This window comes from Falco naumanni, chromosome 10 (assembly GCF_017639655.2).
Source record: "Falco naumanni isolate bFalNau1 chromosome 10, bFalNau1.pat, whole genome shotgun sequence".
Lineage (NCBI taxonomy): Eukaryota > Metazoa > Chordata > Aves > Falconiformes > Falconidae > Falco > Falco naumanni.
In genome coordinates, this window is record NC_054063.1 from 22,113,518 (window position 1) to 22,138,832 (window position 25,315).

Genomic DNA, 25,315 nt, shown 5'->3' on the forward strand with positions numbered 1-25,315 from the left:
CAATGCTCAGGACAAGCAACCGCCGGCCGAGATGGCTCCAGGACAGGAGGTCACCGAGGGACAGGTGGCCCTTGTGCTTACAGACGCTCTGGCTGAGGCCCACAAGCCTCCCGTGACTGAAAGCCAGTCAATGAAATCCAACAGCAGCACAAACAAAAAAACCTAAGGATTGGCTCAGTACCTCCACTCCCCATCCATCACACTGCTGAGACAGGAGAGATTTTTGGTTTTATGGCAAAAGACCTTTCTCTCAGGAGATACTTGGGTTTGTGGCATTTGTGTAAGGCTTCTCTGCACTGCTCACCATGCACGGTGCGTGTGAACGGGGGCACGGCCTTCCCAGTATGTGCGGGGAGGTCGGCTGCTCCTGTGTCAAAGTGTGCCACCAACCCCAGGGAGGCCTCTACACAGGGAACTTAAATCTAACCTCGATAAATAAAACCAAATGTTTATTTACACCAAAGAATTCCAACACTGGATCTTTCACATATGAAGGACAAAGTATATATACACAGCAAGGGGTAGCAGGGCTGTAACAAGGGTGCTTTTCCGTTGTCAATGATAATATTTGTCCACAATTACTGATCTACCATTTCAGTTTAAGTTAACGTCTGCTCGCTCCTTCCTCTCAGTGCATATTTACAAGACTGTGAGGTAACTGGTATTCTCACCACATGGCACGTGAGGGAGGGGATGGTGGGTGAAGGTGTGGTATCGGACTTGGCGCAGTCTGATTTTTCCAGCTTTAAGTAGCCACCAGCTTGAAACCTATATAAACAATTTAAAAACAATATACCCAATAACAAACTAATTCCAGAGATCCAAGCCAAGCAACGGCAGGAAGAACTCTCCATGAGAAAGGGGCTGATTAGAGTACGGGATACCCTACAGGAGCACCTTTCCTAGAAGGTGGCAAGGACTCCAATTGGATCAGTAACTTCATCTTTTAAGACTAAAACTACATGCAAAGGGGTGAATTGGCAATCTGGTTGGCTCCTAAGGAGACTTCATTCAATCCAATTAGGGTTTCAGATATTATCTGCACTTACACCACCTCTCCATACTGGAACTGTCTCCTCAGTGTACCCTGGCTGAGTCATGTGCAGGACATGGGGCTAAAGGTGAGTGGTACTTTAAGAATCCCCCTCCCCTGCCTCATGAAGACTTGGTTTGGTAGTCTCTGGAGAACAGCACAATCCCCCAAGGTGCAGGCTCGTGGAGGATTAATGGTGGGAACATGAAGAGAAGAGATTTCCAGCAGGATGCAAGAGCTTGGAAATGCTGTTGACTCATCTTTGTTCTTAAATGAAGAGTAATTTTTTTTGGGGGGAAGGGGGATGGGGAGGGGAGGGGGAAAACCAAAAAACTGTCCGAGAAATATTCCATCTGTAGGTATTTTTCAGGGAATCCCCTGAGTTACGAAAAGTTCAAGTAAAAAAAGAAAAATCAGCCTATAATAATTTTGTATATAATGACTGAACTACTATAAATCCACAAGCAACAGTTCAGACACGGTGCCTCCAAAGCGTTCATCCCCTCCCTTCCCCTGCCAGGCACGAGCTGCGTCCTGAGGAGAGGTGGAGGGGGAAACCTCTTCCCCACCTGACTCAGCTCAGGCAGCAGGAGACAGAGCCCATCACTACTGCTGAGCGCCTGCAGCAGCTGGAACGGGCATCCCCAGAGTGGTGGTGGCAGAAATGACAGGTGAGCCTGCTAGAGGTCCAAGGGGTGAAGGTGTTGGCACTGAAGAAATCCCTGGAAGAGAGACAGGTAAGCAGGAATTAGCATGAAACCAGTGCATCTCTATCTAGGACAGCTCAGCTTCTTAAATGAAGTGGTATCATTGCAGGTCAGTTTGCTGCCGCTTTGTTACATTTTCCAAGCTGCCAAAACAAGCTGAGATTAAAGATCTGTCACTGTTCTCTGCAGCCCCTGAAGCACACGCAGATTTGTACACATATGAGTGTCACTGACAGGCAGATGTGCAGCAGCATCACTGTCCTTAAAACACCTGCCAAAAAAATCCAGCTGCAAAACCCTTTTAAAAAGAGACCAGAAAAGCAGGTCAGGTTGCAGTGAGGCCTTATTTATCACGCTCTCCCACCCACTTCTTCATAGCCCTCCTTGCCCTTGTCATCAGTCCCAGGAGATGACCTAACGCCCCACCTGCAGAACTCACCCTCCTGGATCCTCACATCCACACAGCACATAAAAATGTTTTAACATGCTGACAGCAGAACTGACCTGACATCATACTCGCACTGCTGACAGGAGTGCTGCCACCTGGCATGTTGGACGAGCCCATCCGAGCCTGGTCTTTCACAATGGGATCTAGGAAGAGCATATTAATTACCTTTAGGTGCTGTGTTGCCAGACAGATGAAGCACACTGACTGCCCCGCGACCTCTGTGCTCAGCCCGCCCTGGCAAGCTGCCTGTACCAAATAGTATCAACCATCATCTACTGGAACACAGAAGTTTCCACCAACTCCAGTGGGAAGCACCCAAGAAGGTACCAAGGTAACGTGATCTGCAAAAAGTCACCTAAATTATGTGCTTTGGAGTTCAGCGGGAATGCTTGACAGGAAAAGCTGAAAGAAAGGAGATCAACTTCATTTCCATGCTAAGCAACTGCACGATTGCATAAAGCCAATCCCAGAAAAATGGGTGTAGCAAGCAGAAAGATTATCGCTAATTACAATCACATGTCATGTCTCTATACACACCCCACAGCAGCCTGTGAGTTGTAATGAGTGTTACTGGAGCTTGTTGCCTTCTGTAAGACATTCCCAACTTACTGCGTCTTTATTTTTAGCTGCAGGTAAATAACAATATCATCTGAATAGAGGCAACCCCTTCCTGCCTCCCAAGCCTACTGCATCAGACAAGGGAATTTCCAATTTTGCCCTTCCTCATGTTCAGTTCAGTAAAACCTGCATCTCTATTTGGACACAAGTTAATTCAGCCGTTTGCCCAACTCTCACATTCCAAGCTCTCAGCTTTACCAATTCTCATACTTGAGAACATTTCACTTGAACATTGCCACAGACAGAACACAGATCTATACTGTTTGTTAATTACACAACTCCATACAGCAGCAAGAAAAAAACCACCACCCCACAACCCTGAGCAAATACTCATTTTGCACCGTTACAGCTGTTTCAGAAACCTATATCAAGATTTGTAAAAAACAGCAAGCATTTGAAAACATTTATTAGGGAAAACTACATTTTTGCTTGCAAAACCAAGACCTGAATATACCATTTGCTCAGGTACACATTTAGTAACAAAAGCAGTTAAAAGGGCCTGTTGCTCAATGAACCAGAGTTACCTGGTTTTATCAAAATGTGGGATCTGTGTACCCAAACACCTGCTGAAATTAGCATGAGTTTAGCACCAAAGCTTATTTAACACAGTGCTGCTGATTCACTGGCCTGACACGGGCATACAACACTTTTTTGCTTGGCTGGTGTAGGTGGCAGTGGCCTACTTTATCCACCACGGAGACAAGCAGCCTCAGCTCCAGTGCAATTATTTGCAAAGACCAGGCTTATTATGTTCCTGTTCTTAGCTCATATCTGCACAACCTACGGGAACTGAGATTTCCCAGAGGCAGAGGAAGAACTCTTTGGACAGCAGCTGATACTTACAGAAGTAGGGGTGTTCCATGGCTTCTCTCGCTGTGAGTCGTGACTGGTGATCATATCGCAGCAGCTTGTCTAAGAAATCCAGAGCTTCTGGACTCACCAGATGTTGGTTTTCACTGTGAACAAAGCGCTCCCATCGCTTACGGGAGTGTCTGTGAAAAAAAAGATACCCCAATCAGGCTAGGCAAAGGACTTCAATGCCAAAATTCCTCTTTTTTAAAAGAGCAAGAACTGCCGCAGATGTCCATCTCTGAGAGGGGCTGCTGCTTGGTGCGGCAGCAACAGGGCCGAGCCACACTAGAGCACAAGGCAGCAGTACACCGTGCCTCCACGTGGCGGCACAGCCACCACAGCCCCGCACAGCAGGAGGACTCGAGTTCAGAACCAATTTACAGAACTAAAATCCCAGCTTCTGCTCTTCTTTTACACCGCCTCCACCATTAGTTCCTTGTAGTTTTAGTATGTGTCACACAAAATAACTCTGAGGGGAAAAATATGTAAATGCCATCTTATACAGCAATTGATTTTCTGCACTGTAATTCTGAGAAAGACCATTTTGTTTTTTCCCCCCAGAATACTGGAGAGAGCATTTGTCCTTCATGCTTTATGCTCCAGCAGTTCATTTACTGCCTAGATGACATTTAAAAACCTTTCCTCAAGTCCGTTTCCAAATAAAAGACCATGGGAAGCACTGGCAAAAGGGATGAAAGGCACGAAGTGACAGTTCTCAAGAATCTTGGCTCCCGTAAGCGTAATTTTTTGTTTACTTCAACATCTGTTGACAAAGAAGTAGCTGTCCGGGTCTATCAAGAGCTTATGAGCTACTCTGGACCTTGGCTCACCTGCCCAAAATGTCATTGAAACGTGGATCCAGTTCAATGTTGTATTTGTCAATGTAGTCATACAGGTCTTCTGTTCCCAGCACCTTGGCTATCCTCACCAACTGGGAACAAACAGAAAAATACGTCACTACTGTGAGGGTACGATAATGCTAGAGCCCATGTGAAGATATGAGCCGCATATTCCCTTGAGAGCTTGAACCTAGTCTGAACCAGCAGCCACAAGATCATCTTGTGGCTCTGACTTCCCCAGTCACATACAATCACAGGCATCATGAACACGCCTCCACTCACAGCCGGAGCTCCGTAACCCAAGGCAGCCAGGAGGGAGCTGCATGCCCTAACATCACTAAGACTTGAGACCTTGCAACACTAACTCCCTTTGTAGCAAGAAAATATTCAAAACCAACAAGGCTAAGTGGTCAAAAAAGCAGAAGCTCTATAACTTGCATGCGATGGGTGAAGCACCAAGCTGGAAGGGCTCTAGAATGAAGGACTGAGAACAGAAGGTCACTGTTCTTGAATGTTAGATGCCGAGTACATGTTAAAGGTTTAAATATAAAAATCTTGGCCTAAAGGCAACACATCAAAGATTTCAGAATCTGTATAAAACTGTATCAAATTCACAGTTTCTATACAGAGGGGAGGGACGGTGGATAGCAGCGAGGATTTTCCACATAACCTAACCTCAGGAACAGTCGATCTATGTACCAGAACACACCAAGCCTTAACATAACTATTGTTACAACTTCTTCCAGATACCTACTGAGAAGCTCATCAGTACAAAGCAATATAAATCTATTTCCATTTAATTGGTTAAATAACCTTGCACGCTTGACAGAAGGAACGTGGCTTCAAACTGAGCAAAGAAGCCATTTGAGAAATGCTTAAATTCTTCTTTGGATCCCTCGATAGAAGTGTAATCAGGAAACCTTCATTGTGCTAACAGAACAGAGATTGTACATGACCAGCTCTCACCTGATCATAGTTGTCATGGCCATGGAAAAATGGCTCCTTTCGGAATATCATACTAGCCAACATGCAACCCAAGCTCCACATATCCAGACTGTAATCATACATCTGTACAAAACCAGAAGGACAATTCAATTTCTAATGAATTAAGCAGAACAGACTCCCCAGTACTAACAGGGTCCCCCCTCCCTCCAGTGGTACAAACACAGCCACATTACACTGGGAACAGACTGAAACATCTTCATGCATCTTCACCGCAAGATCACTGTTCAGCCCAATGTTCCAGTTACTCAAATTAGGATACAGCAATTAAGAACAGCAGGTATCCTATTTCCATCTTTGTCCATACAGATATTAAAGACCAGTGGCTTTTTCTATTTTCACTGCAGACTTCAGAGTTATGAATCATTCAGAAAGATATGTTGAGAAGGGAAGCATCACAAGCAACAAAAGGAGTGGACTCCACACGGAACATGGGCAGGTGAGGAAGTGCATTCAGAACCAGCATGATCTGAAAGTCACCAGTAACACTATTTCCAGCCCACTGCATTTCCATAATGCAAACTGCCATCAGATATGGCGTTGTTTTTATACCTTAATTTAGAAGTTCATGCAGTACTAGCTGTTCCCATAAGGGCTTTGTTTCATTCCTGCACCTTACTGCAATTGGAGCCTTGCTAAAAAAAAATACTCGACATTTGTATTCCAAGATCCATGATGATAGTTCCGAAGTTTTTGGGTCCTGACACTACTCATTTCTTTAATTCAGAGGCTTTATAGCCACTGCTTTCTGTGATACATTTTAGAATGGACTGTCTTTAGCTTCAGGTCTCCAGATATACAAATTTCTGGTTTGCTACCTTGACAGACTTGTTTGCTACAGACTTTCCACACAAAAGTCACTGAGAAATCCTGGTAATTCTTACCTGATAATCTACAAGGAGTTCAGGTCCTTTGAAATATCTGGAAGCCACTCTGACATTGTATTCTTGGCCAGGGTGATAGAATTCAGCCAAACCCCAGTCTATTAGTCTAAGCTAGAAATGATAGAAAACAAAGGAAAAAGGCTCAAGGGATGCTCCAGCTCTCCACTGGCTGAATGACACTACTGGTGAACTTAAGTTTGAAGCTTCATTTACAAGTCTCCTATTTCCAATTAATTTGAAGTTGGCCAGAGAATCTGTTTAGGTATTCTCCCCTAACCTGTTATCAGCAACCAGACTAAATAAAATATCTCTCCTTACTAACCCTGTTTATGGGTTACATGTAACCCATAGAAAGAAAAGCAGCACACAGAAATTAATTTTACATTTTTCCATATAACATAAGTGCAGTCCCCCCGCCCAGCCCCCCCCTTGAAGATGTATGCTAGTAGCACTACAGAGAAGCACCAAAAAGGGATCCTAGTTTTCCAAGAGAAAAGCAGGACCTCTCCCTACTCTCCAGCCACTCCACATTACCTTTCTGTGCTCGTGGTCAATCATGACATTGTGAGGTTTGACATCTCTGTGCATGATTCCCATGCTATGGCAGTAATCTAGAGCCTGTAGGTGACATACAAAGAAACAAATGCTGAAGTCACAACAATCTTTCAAGTTCAATCATATTCAGAACAATTTCCACATATATCAAGTCTAATTAGGCAGCAAGACCTGTCTAGTGTTATATCCTGGATGAGACTCAGGGACCACAGAAAAGGCTTCTACAGCTCCCTCTAAAAGGGAGGTGCCAGCAGCAGAAGTGCTTTTACTTCACCTCATGTGCTTCTTCACAAAAATGGAACTTCAGAGTCCCTAAGGGCATAGTTACTGGGCACTTAAGATCAAACAAGCCTCCCCTTCTCTGGACTCCTAAGGAGGAAATATTTGTTTCAGAAAGATGGACAAATACATTTGACTTGCATTACATCAGAGTGCAAAATCAGCCAGTAACAGCTTGCAGTATTCTGTTTTCAGAGGCTACATGTACTTCTGATTTAGGATCTAAATTATCTCAGTGTACCCAAAGGCTCCGCTAGCCTCAAAAAACCCATCAGGACTAGAATTTGTTGCAGAAACAAGGGTGAACAATTGATTCTGACTTGATATATATTTTTCCACCTAATTCTTCTGTAGCTTTCCTCCCCGATCATCCCCACTAGTGAAGTGACAACCATCTCTATAGGATTAACTGAGTGCAAATCCTAGAAATGAACCGACAAAACAGCAAAGCACCAACTTACCTTCAAAATCTCATACATGTAGAATCGAATATCATAATCTGTTAATGTCTGGTATAATTGCTGTGGGACACAAACACATTGTATCAGTGTTCAACACCCAAGAAACACATCACATCCCTGCCAATCCAGAACAACCCAGCCCTGTTCTCGGCTGCTACGGTTCTCCAAACCCATTTGAAGGAACAGTAAAAGTTTCCCAAGTTACTCTGATCCCACACCCGAGACTGATCAGTCTGTTCCTCTCCCCTTACAAATCACATAGTTTACTTCCAGCTCTGCTCAGGCAGTACATTCTGATTCCTGTCACTAACTCCCCCAGGTGGCACTTGCCCACCACCAGCATGACGTATTTTGTCTGCAGATGCGGTCTCAAAAAGACCAAGGGTGCTCTGCAACATTAAGCGGCTATTCCAGATTGCATTGCACAGCCATTCTTCTCCTGAGGCAGGTCAGTAGGGAAGAGGACAAAAACATTTAAATCCCTTTTCCCGTAAGTATGGAAAGCCACAGAAACAGCTGCCCACATTTAAAGTGGTCCAAATAAATAGTTATACACTGAACATAAAAGCAAAATGTTCCAAAAAGGCACTGATGGTCCACAAGATAGCAGATTAATTTGCTCCAAAGGCTGGAATACCACTTGGAATCTGGACTCTCATCTTGTATCTTCTGTGGCAAAATGGTGCTAAAGGACTAATTACAAACTTCTGCCCCAAGTGTATTTATCTTTAAAGATGGTTGCTATGTTGGAAAGAAATGTTTAAATAACCTGCCTGCCCCCTCCATACTTGCCTTTCCCCAGAAAAAAATTATGAGCAGCTTTCAAATGGAAAACATTAGAAGTTCACATCCCACACTGTACCTTAAAGTCTGTGTTGTTTACATGTTCAAAAACCAAAGCAGGTGTCCGAGACTAAAACAGAGAGAAAAGTGTTCAGTCACGTTAAGTTGAGATAATATATTTTCATCTAAGATAATGAATTAAACTATTTTTAGACCTAAAACTGCTAGAAGCCCCTCTGCCTCAAATATACTTCTGATTCCCCTCAGAGAAAGCACAGCCAAAGCCTGCAGCCCCTGGCAGCACTGTTTGTAGAATGAATTAACTTGTCTCAGTTCACTGGTATCTCATCCTTACAGATCGTGGGGCTAAAGGGACCTGCGGGGGAAGGGCCCTCTCAAAGAAGTTAATCAGATTAAGAGCTGATCTGATTAGGCAATTTAAAAGCAGGATTTAAGAAGGGGGGGTGTGTGTGCGGTGGGAACAACAAAAAGCCAGATCACAGCTGAACAGCAACTTCATCCATAACCCCAGTGTACCCTTTAAGTTCCTTCCATACTCACCACAGGATCTTTTACTATATCTGCAAGAGTGATTATATTGGGACCGCCTCGCAAGTTCTCTAAGATCTTGATTTCACGCTTGATTTTCTTCTTTTTAACAGGCTGAAGAATAAAAACCCAAAGTGTAAGAGTACTTACTGCAGTAAAGTGAGGCTAATAGACAGCTTAACATCCAAATGACAAAGGTAGGTGACTGCAAGTCAGCAACTTACATCAGAGCCTTTGCGAGTTAAGTTCAAACAGCTAGAACTTTTTGTTACCCCAACTATGCATCACTCCAGTAAGGGCTCACATATATGCAGTCTCCTTTCTAACCATACAACCCTGACAGCTACAAACATTAGTTTCATGTGAATGAGCTTCATTAGGAAGATGGCCTATTTCTTTTAAAGCTGTCTGAACATAATTTGATAGTTCAAGCTTCTTAACTGGCATGTGGTAAATGTGTAACTAGCTATGAGAAGTCCGTGAGCTATCCGAGTGCCACTAAACTAAGGTATTTCACCAATCAAGGCTGTGGAATAACCAGCATTCAGGAGATCCTGACTCAGTTTGGAAAGGTATTACATGTGTAAGGGAACATGCAGAGCAGAAATGAAAATGTTGAGGTTAGCAGCCTCCAAATCTTATCAGTGGCTTTAAATGACACTAGTCCCATTAGTACACAGGCCTCTTCACACATTACAGCACGCCAGGGCACTCACTGGTAGTTAGAGAAAGTAAGAATGTTCTTGTCAGCTGTTGCAATGTTGCTTAGCTCCAAGTAAAAATCTGTTGTACATCGGGACTTCTTTAAGACAGAAGCTAATTCCTTACAGGCAGAGATCTGACTTAATATCCAAGTGTGGAGCTTCTATTAGGAGGCTCAAAACGATAGCCTATTTCACTGAATGATGCTCCAAAACCAGGCTTCGAGGATTTCAGTTTTAAAACATTGAATGGTTTTAGACAAAGAACTGCGTTTTCTAGCCTCCTGATCACCTCAAGACATATTTTATCTTTTGCCCAATCCCCAGCTCACCTTGAGAATTTTAACAACTACTTTTTCATTATTTGTAATGTTGATGGCTTCAAATACTTCACTGTATTTGCCTCGGCCTAATTTTCGAACTAGCTGGTAGTCATCTTGATTTCTGTGGAGAAAAAGAGAGTTCCAAAGAGCTCAGTCATTTCCATCACAATTTACGAACTGCTCCGTAACACTGAATCACCGCCTCACCTTCCAGACAAGGTGGATTAACTAGTGTCTTATGTCTCCTGAACACAATGACTAAGAATTAGGAGAGAAAGAAGGAGCTTTTACTTGCCCAAGTTACATTCAGTCCAGAACTTACTTCTCCTGTAGCAAGTAACATAAGCCCAACTATGCATTTCAGCATCAGCAAACTCAAGTGATCCCTTCTATTGGTCTTCTCTTTTCGGAAGCTATATTTTCCCTTGTATAGTATTGTTAAAAATCAACAAGTCCAGCAAAACCAAAAATTTAAGTGCTAGCCTGTTTAAAAACAGACTAGGCACAAATCACCACTTATGCTCAGAAGATTGTATACATTTCAGAAGCCAGGAACTGCACCAAAGCCGAGGGCCAAACTTAGTCTGGGCCCTGCTATACAAAAGAAGGAACGCAGAGCTATGAAGCTGGCTGGCATCACTGCTGTGATTCTGGGACGGTTTAGTCATGAGCTCAATTTAGACACCTCCTTCCTTCAAAAAGCAGCAGACATGTCTCTTCCAGTCACTCACAGAGAGCTGAGCAACAAGTCACAAAATAGCATGTACCTATTTAAGTCTGCTGAGTCTCTTCACTCATTCAAGTCAGAAGCAATTTCGGATGTCTTTCATTGCTTTTCAGCCCTGCACCCAGGGCTGCTTACATTGTTTCAGAAAAGATTTTCTTCCCTCTGAAAGGGTATGTCTCCTGACTACCTGGCAAAAATTCTTCAAACCAAACTCTTAAGGATGCTGCTAAAAATGTTCCTGCATTGCTGGGGATCTGAGATTTTGACAAGAAACACTTTTCTGAATAAAAGTTGCGATCCTAACACTTGCCATGCTCACTAGACCTCTGCCAAGGAGCACGAAAAAGCCTAACACAGCACAGGTGCCTGAACTCCCCGTGTACCAGTTTGCAGGATCCTACAGGGATTGATCCCACTCCAGGGACATCCACAGGCAGCACAGAGACTTACCCCCACTCAACAACATGTGACTCATAGTCCCAGTACTCCCGGGGTCTGTGTGTGTTCACATCCGTGTAAACTCTGGCCCTGCTCGGCACGGGTCCCGACATATCAGACAGGTTGGCAGGCGGAAATGATGAGATATTTGAAATCAGAGGCTACTCAAACTGCAAAGCTGGACAGAGGATAGAGGCCTCGGATTCTTCCACCTGCAGAAAGAAAATAAACCAGAGGTTAAAATCTCAAGATACTATAAAAATATTTAAGTTAATCATTAAAAGCTGCTGAGAAGCAGAGGCTGGAGCTCAGCCACAGGCCTGGGATCATTTGTCAGAGCTTGAAAACAATTTGCCTGCTCTCCCTCACACAGGATGGGACTACTTGGCCCCACCAGCAAAAGTAACACCCTCCTCTTCCCTGACCTTGCAACTTTCAGCATGTAGCTTCCAACTTACGGTTGCAAAGATGACTTTCCAAAAGGGAAGAAATGCAACGTGCCCTGTTTCTGCAGACAGATTCCCTCTTTTCAGCTCCAGAGTGAAAGCAACAGCCATCAGCCACAATCTCTTCCCCATCCAGGAATAAGTCTTGCGCCATCCCATGTAGCCACAACACTTCATTCACTTAAGGCTGCACAACTATCACCTCTTGCAATGCAAACGATGCTGCAAACAGAGCTGACAGACTGACAAGGTCACCCATACAACCTGAATTAAGCACTTTCTGAAGTTTCAACTTGTAGAAACACCACTTTTCATTTAAATCAGAACTTCAGGATTTACTTGTGATTCTTAAAAGGACTGAAGCCTTTCATGTGCTCACACACAGAGACTTGCGTGGTTTACATTGATCCATTCTGTGGAAAGAAAAAAAACACCTGAACTGATCCACCACTACTATGCCCTTTCCACCCAAATGCAGGCGCTAACTGAAGCATTTACATATGAAGTAAGGCCAGTCAGCTCAGAAGCAGGTTTCTGGAGAGCAGAGGAATCCACACACTATGTCAGAGCATGGATCTTCTCAGTTATAAGTACCATCCCACCCTTATATTAACTTACAGGCTCATATAAGAGCTTAACAGCATTTCAACACAATAAGCCAATGCTGCTTTCCCCACAAAAAAAAAAAAAAAAAATATTAAATGTATTCACCTGAAACCAGCATCAGGACCAAAACTTCATTAAAACTTTATGTGAAGGTAAGACTGCTGAAGTCTGAACAGCACACTGGGGATTTTCATATTACATCATTTTTCCACATTCTAAAGGCGGCTTTGGCTACTCTGTCCATGCCCTCCTGCACGGACATCTCATTCCACCATGTCACAACAGATACCTTCTATATATAACCCAGTGCCCACCTGAAAGTGAGCAAGACTTACACAGCAGGCAGCCATGGGGTCTCATCTCTGGGCTTACTTAAAAAAGCAGCACTACCCTGTACAATGCAATTAAGTCCTACCAACTATAGCATTGTCCAGATATAGGACATTTATTGTGATAAGATACATCCACGCTAATTAGACTATGAGGAAAAGTACATTCCCAACTAGCACGGAGACAAGAAAGGACATTAAGAAGATATCAGAGGCCAGTTGTCATAAACCATTCAGGGACTGAATGGCTCAATGCTCAGAAGACTTCATGACAAACCGAGGCAGCCAGAGTTCTGCTGGGATGGGGCACCAGTTTTGGTCATAACTTTCTATAGTCAAGCCATTAAATCTGACTGTCCGAAAAACAGTGGCATGTGTGTTGGAATACAATGCTTTACCCAAATACGGAAGAAAAATTCTGCTGCAACAGTCAGAAGATGTTTCTTTGCATTCTGCTTTTCCAAAGGATTTGGTAAGCACCTCTACTTCTTCCTCCTTAGAATGTGATTTTTGCAAAAATTCTTTTATCAGTATTGAGACTGATCAAAATAACTCAAAAGTAGTTTACTGTATAGACAAATATTCTAATTTCTGAATATTTAAGACAACAGTAACTCACTCCAGTTTTTATACCAATACTGTTCTACCTAAAATTAAAGGAGTGTCTTTGCACCATTCAAACCTTTCATGAGTGAAAGTTGACACACTTTAAAATGTTTAAGTACAAGAACCTCTTTGTCAGCTTTCAAGATCACTTACAAGGAAGGAAGCTGTATCGGAGCATGAAAGAGTATTGCCTGCTGCGTAGCATACGGCAGAGACTATACGACCCTCTTTATAGAAAGGCACTTAATCAGTTGGCAATGCTATAATCTGAACAAATATAATGTATATTTGCTATGCAAATCTTACCCCTTCACAGAAAAAGGGCAACTGCCAGACTGCAGGAGGAAGGAATAACCCCATTAATCAGAAAGATCTAGAAATCTGCTCAGAGTAGGCTATCAGGATACATTACACCAGAAGAAAATTCTAGAAGCAAAATCCTGCTCTATTGGCAGCATCCTGACATTTATTCAAGGTCTGTAGCACTTCAGTCTGCTCCAAGGACCACAGCAAGAACCACTGGCTATGAAAACAGTGGAGGACCTGGGGGACACAGGTCTGATGTCCTTCACTGTGTCACACAACTTGACCAGCAGCTGGTTCTGCATTTGGAGGCAGAAACCCACGTGAGCTTTTTCTGATGCGGACCGAGCCTCCTCAGGTGGTACAAGACCTTGGCAGTATGGGGGTGTTTTTTGACCTACTGACACACAAACGGTGTTGAAGGCAGCTCCAGGTAGGCAGAGCTGCAGTAATCCAGCCCCAAGGTTAAAAAGGGATGCGGCACTGTTCCAAAGTCCACAACTGAGCTGTGACTGAGGCTGTGGCCCAGTAAAGAAAGGATGAGGCACTTCAGCCAGGTGTTCAGCTAACAGAAGAATAGGCAGTATTACTGAGAAAAAAAAAAAAAGAAAAAAAATAAATACAGAGTCTGTTCTTGGGCAAAGTGTTGGTCCTCTAACAAAGTAACACTTTCAGAAGATTAGGCAGCAATCATCTAAGACCTCAAACCATTTATGTGGCCTGACTCAGAGGCTTAGAAGTTACATGTATATTCAAAAAATGTACTTGGGCATTAACAGAGCATGCAAGTTTACTACAACACTTTTAGTACAGCAAAATTCATCAGATTTCAAAGTTTAATCACTGTGTATTTGTTTCTCCTCATTCCATGCACTTCTGACACTGGCTAACTTCCTCTGCCCAATACTCCTCGTGTAGGAAATAACCGAACCTACATATAAGATGACTTTAGAAATTTTAATTTTTAAGCACAACTCAGTATCAATAAAGAACATGCAACTGCTCCACCTCAGCCAGCTTCACAAGATCAGTTTCATGGGAAAAAAATAACAAAGAAAAATCAATCGTATTATCTAAAGATAGATCAAATTTCACAGTGGGTATTTTTTGTCACATAGCTCTAGCCTAGCACAAGCTGTATGTTGTAACAGACTGCTCAGAGGACTTTTGCAGGAAATCATTGACTGCAGCTTCTAAGAATGGCACACAATGCGTATTTACAACAGTAGGTATTATCGTCTACTGCTCTTTATACAGGGACAGGGGAGAGTCTGCACAGTTTGGTTTTAAAGCAAAGTTACACACACATACAAACATACCCTGCCTGAAAGGTTCTCACTCTCAGCTCCAAACCACTAAAGAATTTGTATATACTTTGCTTTCACTGTCCCTAGAAGGGGGGACAATTCTGCAGTGGATCTGAGCTCTTTGACAGAAGGGACTGACACAAATAGGGACAAATAATGATAGGTGTGGTCATGCAAAAGTCCATTTAGCTTGCAGTTTTGAGGTGGAAAATCTACAGTATGAGCCGTGATTACGCCTAAATGAGATTAGTGTCCTGAGCATGTTACAAAAGATGAGTTCTGTTCCTGCAAAATTCAAACAGAAAATGTCATTTATGAATTCCTGCATTAACAACAGAATAGTAGAATAATTTATATTAGGAGAAACTGATAAAAGTAATCTAGTCAAAGTAGATCTAACTAGATCAGGTTGCCGTTTCCAATGTAGCCTTTAGCATCTCCAAAAACTACAATGAATCTCTGAAAATTTTAATTTCTCTAGAAGTGCTTAAATATGAATCATAACCATGAGCTTTTAGGGAATATACCAGAGGTATACAGAGAGAGGAAGACAAAGCTTCCAGTCACCATCTGACACATGCTGTTCAATGCTAAGGCTTGCCTGTGCAAGGACAGAAAATGGGTCTTTTCTGGTGACAGCCCTTGGGTAGATGTGACCAAGTAGCATTCACATGGTAGCTATAGCAAATGAGCACCAGGCAAATTTTCAATGCTTGGTTTTCCCACATAGGCCTGCTCTTAAGAATGTCATTTAAGTATCAGCAAACTGATAATTAGCTAGTCTCTTATACAGCATCCTTATCAAGAGCACCCCAAAGGACTCTGCTTATCCTGCGTACAAAAAAATCAAAAGAACATAGTCAAATACAGCACTGCATGTACTACCGATAATTACTCCACTGGAGCGCCCAAGAGCCCCCAGTCAAGAGACAAAAACAATCCTGCTACGACCATATAGAAATTTATTAATTGGAAGATCTATTAATTAAAGAGGCCCATTCTTAGAAGTTTGAGTTATTCCAACAGTAGCCTATTATCTGAGCAGCTTGGAAAGCTAGACTTTTTATGCCTAAAGTTCAGTAAAATGGTAAAAAGCTTCTCAATGTTCTCTTTAATTTAACCCACTGTTACAAAACCCCTCCTTTTTAAAAAAGGATTTTATCATCCTTAGAATGCACTCTAATCTCAATGGCAACCTGTGCCCCCACAGAGGACTTGATCTCTTGTGAGGTATCCAATACTTACAGCACCTATACTAAATTAGTATAGGAATTTCCTGCACCCTCTGTTCCTTCCAGATGTATCCATTTACAGCAAGTAGCAACGAAACATAGCTAAGAAATCTATGCAGGTTAGTTTCTGAGAAACATCACCTACTTAGCCTCTAGTAAAATTCACCTCCCTCTTTTTTTTTTTTTTAGTCAAAAATAACTGAAACACTGGAAGCTTCCCCACCCCCTCTTTTAAATGGAAATGTTTTTGGCATGGAGCTTCTCTCAAGCACGCAGCTACTCACTCAGAACCTTCAACCTAAGAAGTTGCACCAGTATGACGCAGCACACATACAGACTCCCAGTGAGCTGGAAGCCAAGAGCTTCCCAGAAGACTGGTGTCCCGAGGAACCTGCAAGTGCCATCCAAGCGATGACCTTTGTGGATGAGGTCTGGAGTATAAATAATGCAAGCAAGCACACGAACACTGCTTGACAGTGGCCTCCCTGTGGAGTGCTGTTAACAGGACAACTTGCCGTCAGCGTGAGCAGTTCCAAGTTCACCCAGAGCAGAATGAACCCAGTGCACTATGTTCAACAGCACATACACAGTGTTATTACCACTGACCCACCCGAACTCAGATTCAATTAGTAGAGGGCAGTCCCCAAGGGGTGAGAGGCCCCAAATTGTACCAAACCAAACTCAAAGAGTCAAGAAAATATTTCCATCACTTTATTGATTCCAGATAGATTGTCCCAGACAACCTCATCTTCCTCTCAAGGAGGAAGCGAGATGCATAGATTGGTCAAACAGGTCTAGAGACTTTACTCTCACTTCTGCTTTCCCTATGTAAGCTCATTACCAGCAGTGATTATTACAGACTATGACTGTAAACAGGCTAAGAGAGACAGCAGCTGATTAATTTTGAAAAAACCTAAGCTCTCTGTCAGCTGAGAAGAGCAGAATTACAGTAAGTAGTCTGGAATCAAAAGGTTATTCCTTGCTTTTATCCACAACTGGAAGTGAGACATTACCTGAATGGCTGAAACTCAACCTCTGAAATCACGAGTGTACAATGTGCTTTATTAGTGAGAGGAAGCATTACAATTATCAGATAAAACTGATTATGATTTCGTTCACATAGGCCATTTATCCCTTGCCTGTAAGCCTCTCAGGGAAAGAGCACTCACTTCTTCAGAGTTTGGAGAATAACTAATACTGGATAGATGCCACTGAAGTTAAAAGATCAAGGCATGCTTAAATACTACAGTACAGCCTGCTGGCAGCCAACATTAATCAAAACACAGTTTACCTTTAAAAGAAGGAATAACAGTAACCAACTTCATAAAAAAATACATTCTATCTCACAAAAGAAATCTGATTTGTGTATTTTCATGACACTGGAACTGCAGCAATATGAGTACGGAACAGATGACCTCCAGAAGTCCCTTGCAACCTATATTTTTCTAGGATTTTTATAGCTGAAATAGAAACAAACCTGGATTAACAAACCAGACATTTTATACCCTTTCTTGAAGACCATCCACCTACTAAAAGGACAACATCAATAGAAAAGCAGATTTTAAAATCTAATTGAGTTAAAAAAAAAAGCTTAGGTTTGAAATCAAACTTTTCTCTTGGTATTTTTTTGGAATAGCACAGTCTGCTCTAAGCACATTTTTCCACCAAATTATTTTCCAGGTTTCTTTTAAATAGCTGGTTGTGTCTAGCTGTGGAGAAATAACAAATCATGATGTATAATGACCTCAACCTTCTCTTAAAAAAGCAACAGGAACAGTTGTGATTAATTCAAAATAAGATATAACCAGTCACTAGGGAAAACAGTTGAAGGGTTTAGTTAAACTTGAAGACTTGGAGTAATTCTGTACTAGCAACGTACTAAAATTGAGACTGGTTCTCCCTTCATCAGCTTCACCGATTCCTCCTCCGAATTCCTCACAGCTCCTGCCAATGAAGAAATCGTTCCCCTGTAATGAGGATCACAATCTATATAAAGGCCACAAAATGGCTTTACTGCAACTCCTTATTTTATAACCTCCACAGTCTTGGGGAAACCTTAACTCTCCCATTCTACAAACACAGAAAGGAATGTCTTATCATGTCTGACACCCTCCAGGTTGCCCTGGCAGTATCACTGGTGCCCACGTGCTCTCCTAGCAAAAGTTTTGTCACAGTTAAGTCTCCATTTTTGTTCAGACCTGTGACAGCTAAATTTTAGTGGCGCTTACACAGACCCTCTACAGATCTTCAGTATCTCCGCATGGCTGGACTACTGTCCTTCGCTGTGGGAAACAGCAAGTGTACCTGGGCCAGAAGAGCTGGGATTTTCTCCAGCAGACAGGAAGCTGCCAGTGATGGGAGCACTCCTCACTCCATCTCCTAAGGAGTTTTATACAGAATAGCCAACTTTGAAAGCTCTTCTCTTCCCACTTCTCCCCAAAAACCAGACTCTCCCTTGTATTTTTAGAGCTAAGCTAGCACACAGAGCAAAGGCAAAGCTTTCCCTAACACAAAAACCACCAAGACTGGTCTTGGATGAGGCTGTGTAGCTGCAGTAGCCAGCCACACCGGCAAGGCACCCAAGCCCCAGCAGCTCAGTGCAGGCTCTGCTGCTTTCCCATGCCTGTGGCTTCCCTTGCCACCATTCCCAGCCTCTCATAAATCAATGTGGATATCCTCACTGCCAGCACTAAGGGCTCCTCACACTATCAAGTAAAAAGGGCTACAAATGTAACCAGGAATTGCCAATCTAACCTGGCCGCACACACATACCAAAAGAGAAACTGATGACAATCCACTTCTGCTGGCATCTCCTCCCCGCCCTGACAGTTCAGGCTGAGCATGGAGTGCAGGCAAGGTGGTAGGGTTTTTCTGGGAGGCACATCTCTTTAGGTCTGACCTAAAGCCAAAAAGCAAGAGCGCTTGCAAAGACTTCAACAGGAAGTGATTCTTTTTCTTCTAGGATCATTAAAAAAAGTAAAGCTCCTACCACTGGAGCTTTGGACAGTATTTTCCAATAAATCAGCTGCCAAAAACTACAGTTTCTGAGATCCTGGCAACAACTGGTCCTGAAGGCTCATGGAGGGGAATGTTTCAGCACCACTACAGGCTCTTTACAGCTGACATGTCAACTGGCAGTGTCCTCTGGAAAGTTCTACCTCCCTAATTACTGCTAAGTGACACAGTTGTTTTCCTCATTAATTAGTACACACAGAGTACTGACAGGCCAATTGTTCAGCTGATTTGACTCCTACGGTTCATGTCCAGTGAGTGATTTAGCTGTAACTCAGACAACTGAACTGTACCTACCATCCGTAAAAGTTAGCATTTTCAATTTATCTGATCATGTGATTCCTAGAGGCAGGAACAGTTATCAGAGCCAAAGGATAAACCAGTGTACACTGCATGTAACTATTTCTTCAGGAAATCCCTGTGATCAGCTGTTCCCACCGAGTAGGCAATGCACTGCACACCATCTTCACTGTTCAGCTGGCATCCAGAAGGCTCAGCAAGAGACACCCGGTGTAAATCCCTGCCGGAAAGTAAAAGTTCTAACATAATTCTCCAAAAATACATCATTATTAACACAAGACCAACCTAGCCACAACTGTTCTAAAAAATCAAATGGAAAAAGCCTGCTATTAAACTCCAGAAATCAGTATCTATTATGCATTGGGTACCCTAACACAACACACCGAGTGCTGGGTTTATACAGCTACAGTCAGAAGGGCAGTTCTCCCAGACCTTGCAGGTGATGTAAATGTACTGACTAGAGTTTTAATATTTCACACCCGTGTTTTGGAGATTAACTGAAGCCTGATGACCACAGCATTCATCACTCAGTGTAACCCAGCAGCGACATGAATGTTGAACCCACCCTTGCCACACCAAACAAACCCACACCACTGTTGGCCACATACAAAGACAAGTTTGTCCATCTCCACAGCATCATCTTTAAACCTTGCAGTCACCCAACAAAGCCACTGTGCAGCACTAAGTCATGGCTTAGGACGAATATATATTTATATGCCTGGTAAGATGCATACGTTGGACATATGCCTGGATGCTAGACGTTCTAAAATACCAAAACTTGTAACTTAATTTGTAAACTCAGTTGAAATAAATCTGAATGCTGCACAACTTCCTCTGTGAGCAAAAAGCCCTCCTTTTCCTTCTGGAGTACAATCAAAGTGCTGCTTAATCTGCAGAAGGCAAGGCTGGAATTTAACAGCACACAGGTAACAGATAAAGAAATCTGTGACAAAACTTGTAAGAGAAGAAACATTGCAGGAGTTCTTGCTTTTCTACACTGGAAATTAATTTGTTGTGTGCATCCACACTCAACCATTTTCAGATCACTAAAAATATTTACTGACAACTCATGCACATGTGTGCAAAGATGCACTGAGAAACTGTCTTCTCTGAGGGCTTTGGCAAGAACACAGGACAGACACCATTTCACCTCCCTGGACACATACGAGGACTTCGGGAGCACTTCTTCAGGACATGGCGAGGCCTCTCCCACGCAGTGAAAGCAAGTTCTGGCAAATAATTCTGTGTTAACACCGCAGAACATGCTGGACTCTCCCTACACTTAGCTTAATTAAAAGACGACTACTTTACCCTTCAGTTGTTCCAGTAGGTGCAAGGGCAGAGACCTACTTCTCTGCCAAAATAGACTGAATAACTTCATTTTTCTAGGACTGCTCTTAACACTCGAAGACATGACTATCCAATTGGCAACCTGCAGCCAAATTCCACCTTGGCCCAAAACTATTTTCCACTTCCACTTAGTGGACATCTTATTCACCATTCACTTCAAGTAAATTGCCATAGTATAATCCAGCCATTAGGCTCAACAGCCTGCTTTAGAAAGCACCTCCCTGCAAATGGTGATATTCCTTAAAAATTAGGAGTTGGTTGTAAGGTGGGTAGAACCTATCTCTCAGAAATAAACTCTGTGGAGAAATACTGAAATTGTAACCTTCCAAATATGAGTCTGTGGTGGTATTGTCTTGAATCCGTGAAGAACTCCATCTCCTTTCTGCTCTTCAGCTTCCCAAAGCAGCAGCATGAAATGGATAATAAAATCATTTATCTGAATAAAACTGTCCAGAACAGTCTGAACAAAGGAGCAGGTAGGACTTGTGCCAGGCTTGCTGCTCCTCTACTGCTGACATCTAATCAACAGAAGATTTCCATGAACCATTGATCGTATGACCACATCAACAACCCCTTTTCTTATCAACCTTTCTCACCAACAGATAGGTTTGGCACCTTGATGGCAAACTGGGTCCAAAAACCAGCTTGTAAAAACACTCTGCTTTCAGCAAGAGCACTAATGCTAGTTCAGAAAGCTGCAGTCTCCTCTTCAAAACAGTTTTTCTAGGTCCAAAGGAGAACTCCTTTTCTCCAACTAGGCTCTGTAAATTCCATGACAGTCAGCTCTTGGAAGCCCCTGGAAGGAGATAGCCAAGCTCAGAAAAATTATCCAAGAGTCGTCTCGCAATCAAAACCAGATAATGTTTGTAGCCAGACTAAGTCATAGCAGTCCTTCCTGATCTTAAAATCTGTGGAGTTTATTCTCTCAAGACCCTTACGGAACAATAAAATCTAATGTGGCATCAATGTCACCCAGATAGTTTATAAAACAGATAGTTTATAAAACAGATACCTTAGTGTAAGCAATTCAATAATGGAGGAACAGTGGAGGTGACAGGTCTGGTAACCCAGAAATAAATCCCTGCCTCTTCAGAAATGTGACATGAAATTAATCACACCACCACAATGTCACCCATTTGCTTCTCCTGTATTCCTTTCCCTTATTCCTCAGAGGACACGAGGAAAGATGAAAAGAGAAAATTAGTTCTGTAAGGAGAAAATGCAGAAAAAGTATTCAAGTGGAAGGTGTAAAGACACCCACCATTTAATAAAATTGGGAAAAGTTACATTCCCACCCCTCTTATCACAGCAGAAACAGCTCCTTTCTCTAAAACTCCACAAATCTATAACCCCCTTTCCGCATCCCATATTCTCAAGATTTCTACCTCAAACCCATTTCATGCCTGTGTACCTAAGCTGCACTACTTGAAAATACCTCAAATCTCAAAGACTAAAGTCTTTCCGTGTCTCACCTTCAGGAAACAGTATTTTACCAAGTCTTTCCCCAGTAATCCCCACTCACAGGTCTGCATCTTCGTTCTCACATTTCATCAGCTTTTTTCAAGTAAACTAGTACTATTAACCGGCCCTGCACAAAACTAAACCCTGTTTAACATCATGAAACATTTCACGATCAAATTTTCTCCACATTTGCTGGAAACCTACCGCCAATTTTACTGTCTCTCTTCCAAAGAGCCATATTCCCAACAAAACCCATTTCTCCTCAACCCATGAACTCCTGTGCCCTGCCAAACCCAGAGAACCTGTTCTGAATCTCCCACTTAGAAGTCTCTGCTTTCTCCTCCAGCATTGGACTCTCTCACCACATTTTTCCATACTCTGTGCTTTATTCCCACTGCAGCAGGTTACCTAGCTATTCAGCTACATTAACTTCCCCTCCTGCCTTGGCCTTGGCTGTAGCAAAACGTTACCTTCCTTGCTCCAGGGTTGATGTTACCTTCCTCAACCTTGTTTCAATTCCTTGTGGACAGCGGTCAACTTGGCAAGCTCAGTGGTCTAAGGTGCAGGAGGTATACACTGAACTCCCTGCCACCACCCACATTGGGAACTAGAAGACAGCAAGGTTTTACTAATAATGCATAAATGATAGAAATTATACCACCAGGTAACAGAGAAAGGTGAAAAATGAGGAAATCTCTCTCCAATGCCAAGATGAAAGGGATGTATCACTGCCTACCACCAAAGATCTACATACTTCATACTCAGGCAAAGGTTTGAATCTTTACGATAAACTTCTCTGCCATGAGGCATCCAAAGAGCCAGACTTCGAGCCACAAGAGGTGGATCTTCTCCAGGGGCGGAACACAGACTGCTCTGTGCATGGGATCCAACACTATTTAGCTGGTGGGAGGTGCATCCCATTCCAGTTTTCTTTTTCCAGTTATAGACACAGTGTGTGTCTCCACAGGAGACATACTGCTGTTGGTATGTTTTACCCAGACATTGCACTGTGCTGTAAGAATTGAAATGTTACCCTAACCCTAGTCTTAGGGCTCAAGAAGGAGCTGATCAAGCTATACACTTTCCCCAAATGCTGCCTGAAGCCTTCCCACACTCAGTCTCCCCTCTCCTAGCATAATCTTTGCCCTTTTCTACATCATGCTGACATGAGCTATGCATGGGATGTGTGATTTCTCTGCACCTACCTATGCTACACCCAGAATCCATGCTGGCAGTCACATCCAACACCCAGGTCAAGTGGTGGTACGACGTGAACACCAGTGCTGTTTGAGTCTGAATATTCTGAGCAACTATTATGTCTTTGAAAAGAACATTGGAACAAAAACCTAAGTTGCTACCTGTCCCCAAGCAGAAACACTGCTGCCTCCGTGTGCTTCTCTCTAAAAAGATGGTGTTGCGCTCAGTCACCTCCAATGGGTGCTTACCCCCAGATGCAGAACGAGCTGCTCTTCCCAAAGAGTTTATGGAGCACACTGAGGACAGAGCTTGCATGAGCCAGGTGAGTGCACACAGAGCACACAGCACAGCCACCTCCAAAGAGACACGTGCAGCACCCTTTTTTGCAGCCTGGAATCAACAGCCAGCATGACAGCAGCTCCCCAAGACCCCAACCCTGTGGCAGGTTTGAACAGCACAAACCCTGTGCTACTGCAGACCTCTCTCACAGGTACTAGGGATCAGCACAGGCCCAAAGGACCACACCACCAAACAACACAGGCTCAGGATGCATAAATTTAGCTTGCAGAAGTGAGGCACATGTCCTTGTGAGTCTCTGCATAGATCAACCACTACTGTCAGCAGAAAATATACCAATGACTGAGTGTTTATAATGCAAACTTTATCAGTCGTACCCAAAGTCCTTAGTAAGAAAGAATAAAGCCATCTGATAAATGACATACATGGGATTTCATAACCTTATCTGCCCTTACATTTACAAAGCACATTTTACCAACAGTCACACAGCCTGTTGCCCCAAGGCACAATTAACTAAATTACAGCAAGGGCAACACTGACCACCATTGCTTTCCAAAGATAAGAGCGACTGGTATGAAAATCTGTGAAAACGACCTTCTCCTCCACCCAGAAAGGCCCAGAACAGAGTCCCTGCGTGGCAGAGGGTGGGAGCAAGAAGAAACAGGCCTCCCCTTGCCCCTCCACACACCTCACATCCCTCTGCTTTTTTGTGCAAGGCAGGGAAAAAACAAGACAGAGCCTTTTAAGTAAATAACACCTACACCGCCTGAACGTGCGAAGTCGTAGAGCTAGGGGGAGGGGAAGGCTACTCTTCCGTGGGGCCCTGCCCTTCCTGCGCGGCCGGTGGCAGCGGGCGGCCCCAGGCCAGGCTGAGGGCAGCCGAAGCGGCCCCCCGGCAGCGGCCTGCCTGTTCCCCCCTCGGGGGCACGGAGGCCCTGCCGTCGGCAGGAGGCGGCGGGCGCTGCCCTCCCCGCCGCACTGGGCCCAGCCGTTCCCCCCCCGCGGCCACCATCGCCGCCCGCTCCCCCTCAGCGTCGCCGGCCCAGGCCCCCCGCCGCGCTTCAGCTCTCCTGAGGGGCGGCCCTGGCCCCTCAGCCCACACCGTGCCCGCAGCGGGGCAGAGGGGCGCAAGAGACACGGTGGCGCCTCCTTCCAGTCGCCCCCTCCACCCACCCCCGCCGCCGGGCCCCAGGAGGGGCGCCGGAGCCGTCGAAGCCCGCCGGTACCTGCCGCGGCCACCCGCTCGCCGCCCGCCCGCCGGCCGCACACAGACAATATGGCGGAGGCACAAGGCTCGGCCGCCAGCCGCAGGGACCAGAGCGAGGCGCGCCGGAAGCGGAAACCCCGCAGCCCCGCGGGCACGCGACGTGCGGCGGGGCGGGGCGCGCAGGCACGGCGGGGGCGGGGCGCCGCGGGGCGCTCTGGGGGCCGTAGTCCGCGGCGCAGCCAGGCGGCGGTGCTGGTGGCACGGCCGGGTGGCGGGAGAGGCCTCGGGTCTTGTCCCGGCACGGGGAGCGTGGCCGCCCCGTGAGGTGAGGCGGGGCGGGGCGGCGCGGCGCGGCGGGGCCCGCAGCCCAGCGCGGCCCGCCCGTGTCGGCCTCCCGCGGCCCCGGTGAGGAGGCCTGGCCGTGCGCGGCGGCCGCCAGCTCCCGGTTCCCCTCCGCGGGGCT

The 25,315-nt window shown here is 44.4% G+C and overlaps 1 protein-coding gene across 3 annotated transcripts; it reads right to left on the reverse strand.

Annotated features, from left to right (window-relative positions):
• Positions 1-428: 428 nt before the first annotated feature.
• CSNK2A1 (casein kinase 2 alpha 1) lies at positions 429-24,999 on the reverse strand. Of its 3 annotated transcripts, none has more exons than XM_040608588.1 (13): positions 24,872-24,999; positions 11,212-11,411; positions 10,044-10,155; positions 9,023-9,124; positions 8,541-8,591; positions 7,679-7,738; positions 6,918-7,001; positions 6,384-6,494; positions 5,464-5,565; positions 4,489-4,589; positions 3,650-3,798; positions 2,245-2,331; positions 429-1,755 (listed from the first exon to the last, which is right to left on the reverse strand). In XM_040608588.1, the coding sequence occupies exons 2-13, from the start codon at positions 11,310-11,312 to the stop codon at positions 1,640-1,642; spliced, it is 1,176 nt and encodes a 391-aa protein (XP_040464522.1). In that variant the 5' UTR covers positions 11,313-11,411; positions 24,872-24,999; the 3' UTR covers positions 429-1,639. The 3 variants fall into 3 exon arrangements, with proteins under 3 accessions (XP_040464522.1, XP_040464524.1, XP_040464523.1); XM_040608590.1 differs by lacking the exon at positions 24,872-24,999 and adding an exon at positions 19,338-19,556; XM_040608589.1 differs by lacking the exon at positions 24,872-24,999 and adding an exon at positions 11,658-12,037.
• Between the last annotated feature and the right edge of the window lie 316 nt (positions 25,000-25,315).

Bases quoted from the DNA above. Each gene is read 5' to 3' on its own strand.
- CSNK2A1 (XM_040608588.1), bottom strand. From the start codon at position 11,312: ATGTCGGGACCCGTGCCGAGCAGGGCCAGAGTTTACACGGATGTGAAC. The intron at 7,002-7,678 runs GTAAGTTGGTGC...TGTCACCTACAG, and splicing joins ACATGTATGAGATTTTGAAG to GCTCTAGATTACTGCCATAG. The intron at 1,756-2,244 runs GTCAGTTCTGCT...TCTCTCTTCCAG, and splicing joins CAGTGCGAGTATGATGTCAG to GGATTTCTTCAGTGCCAACA.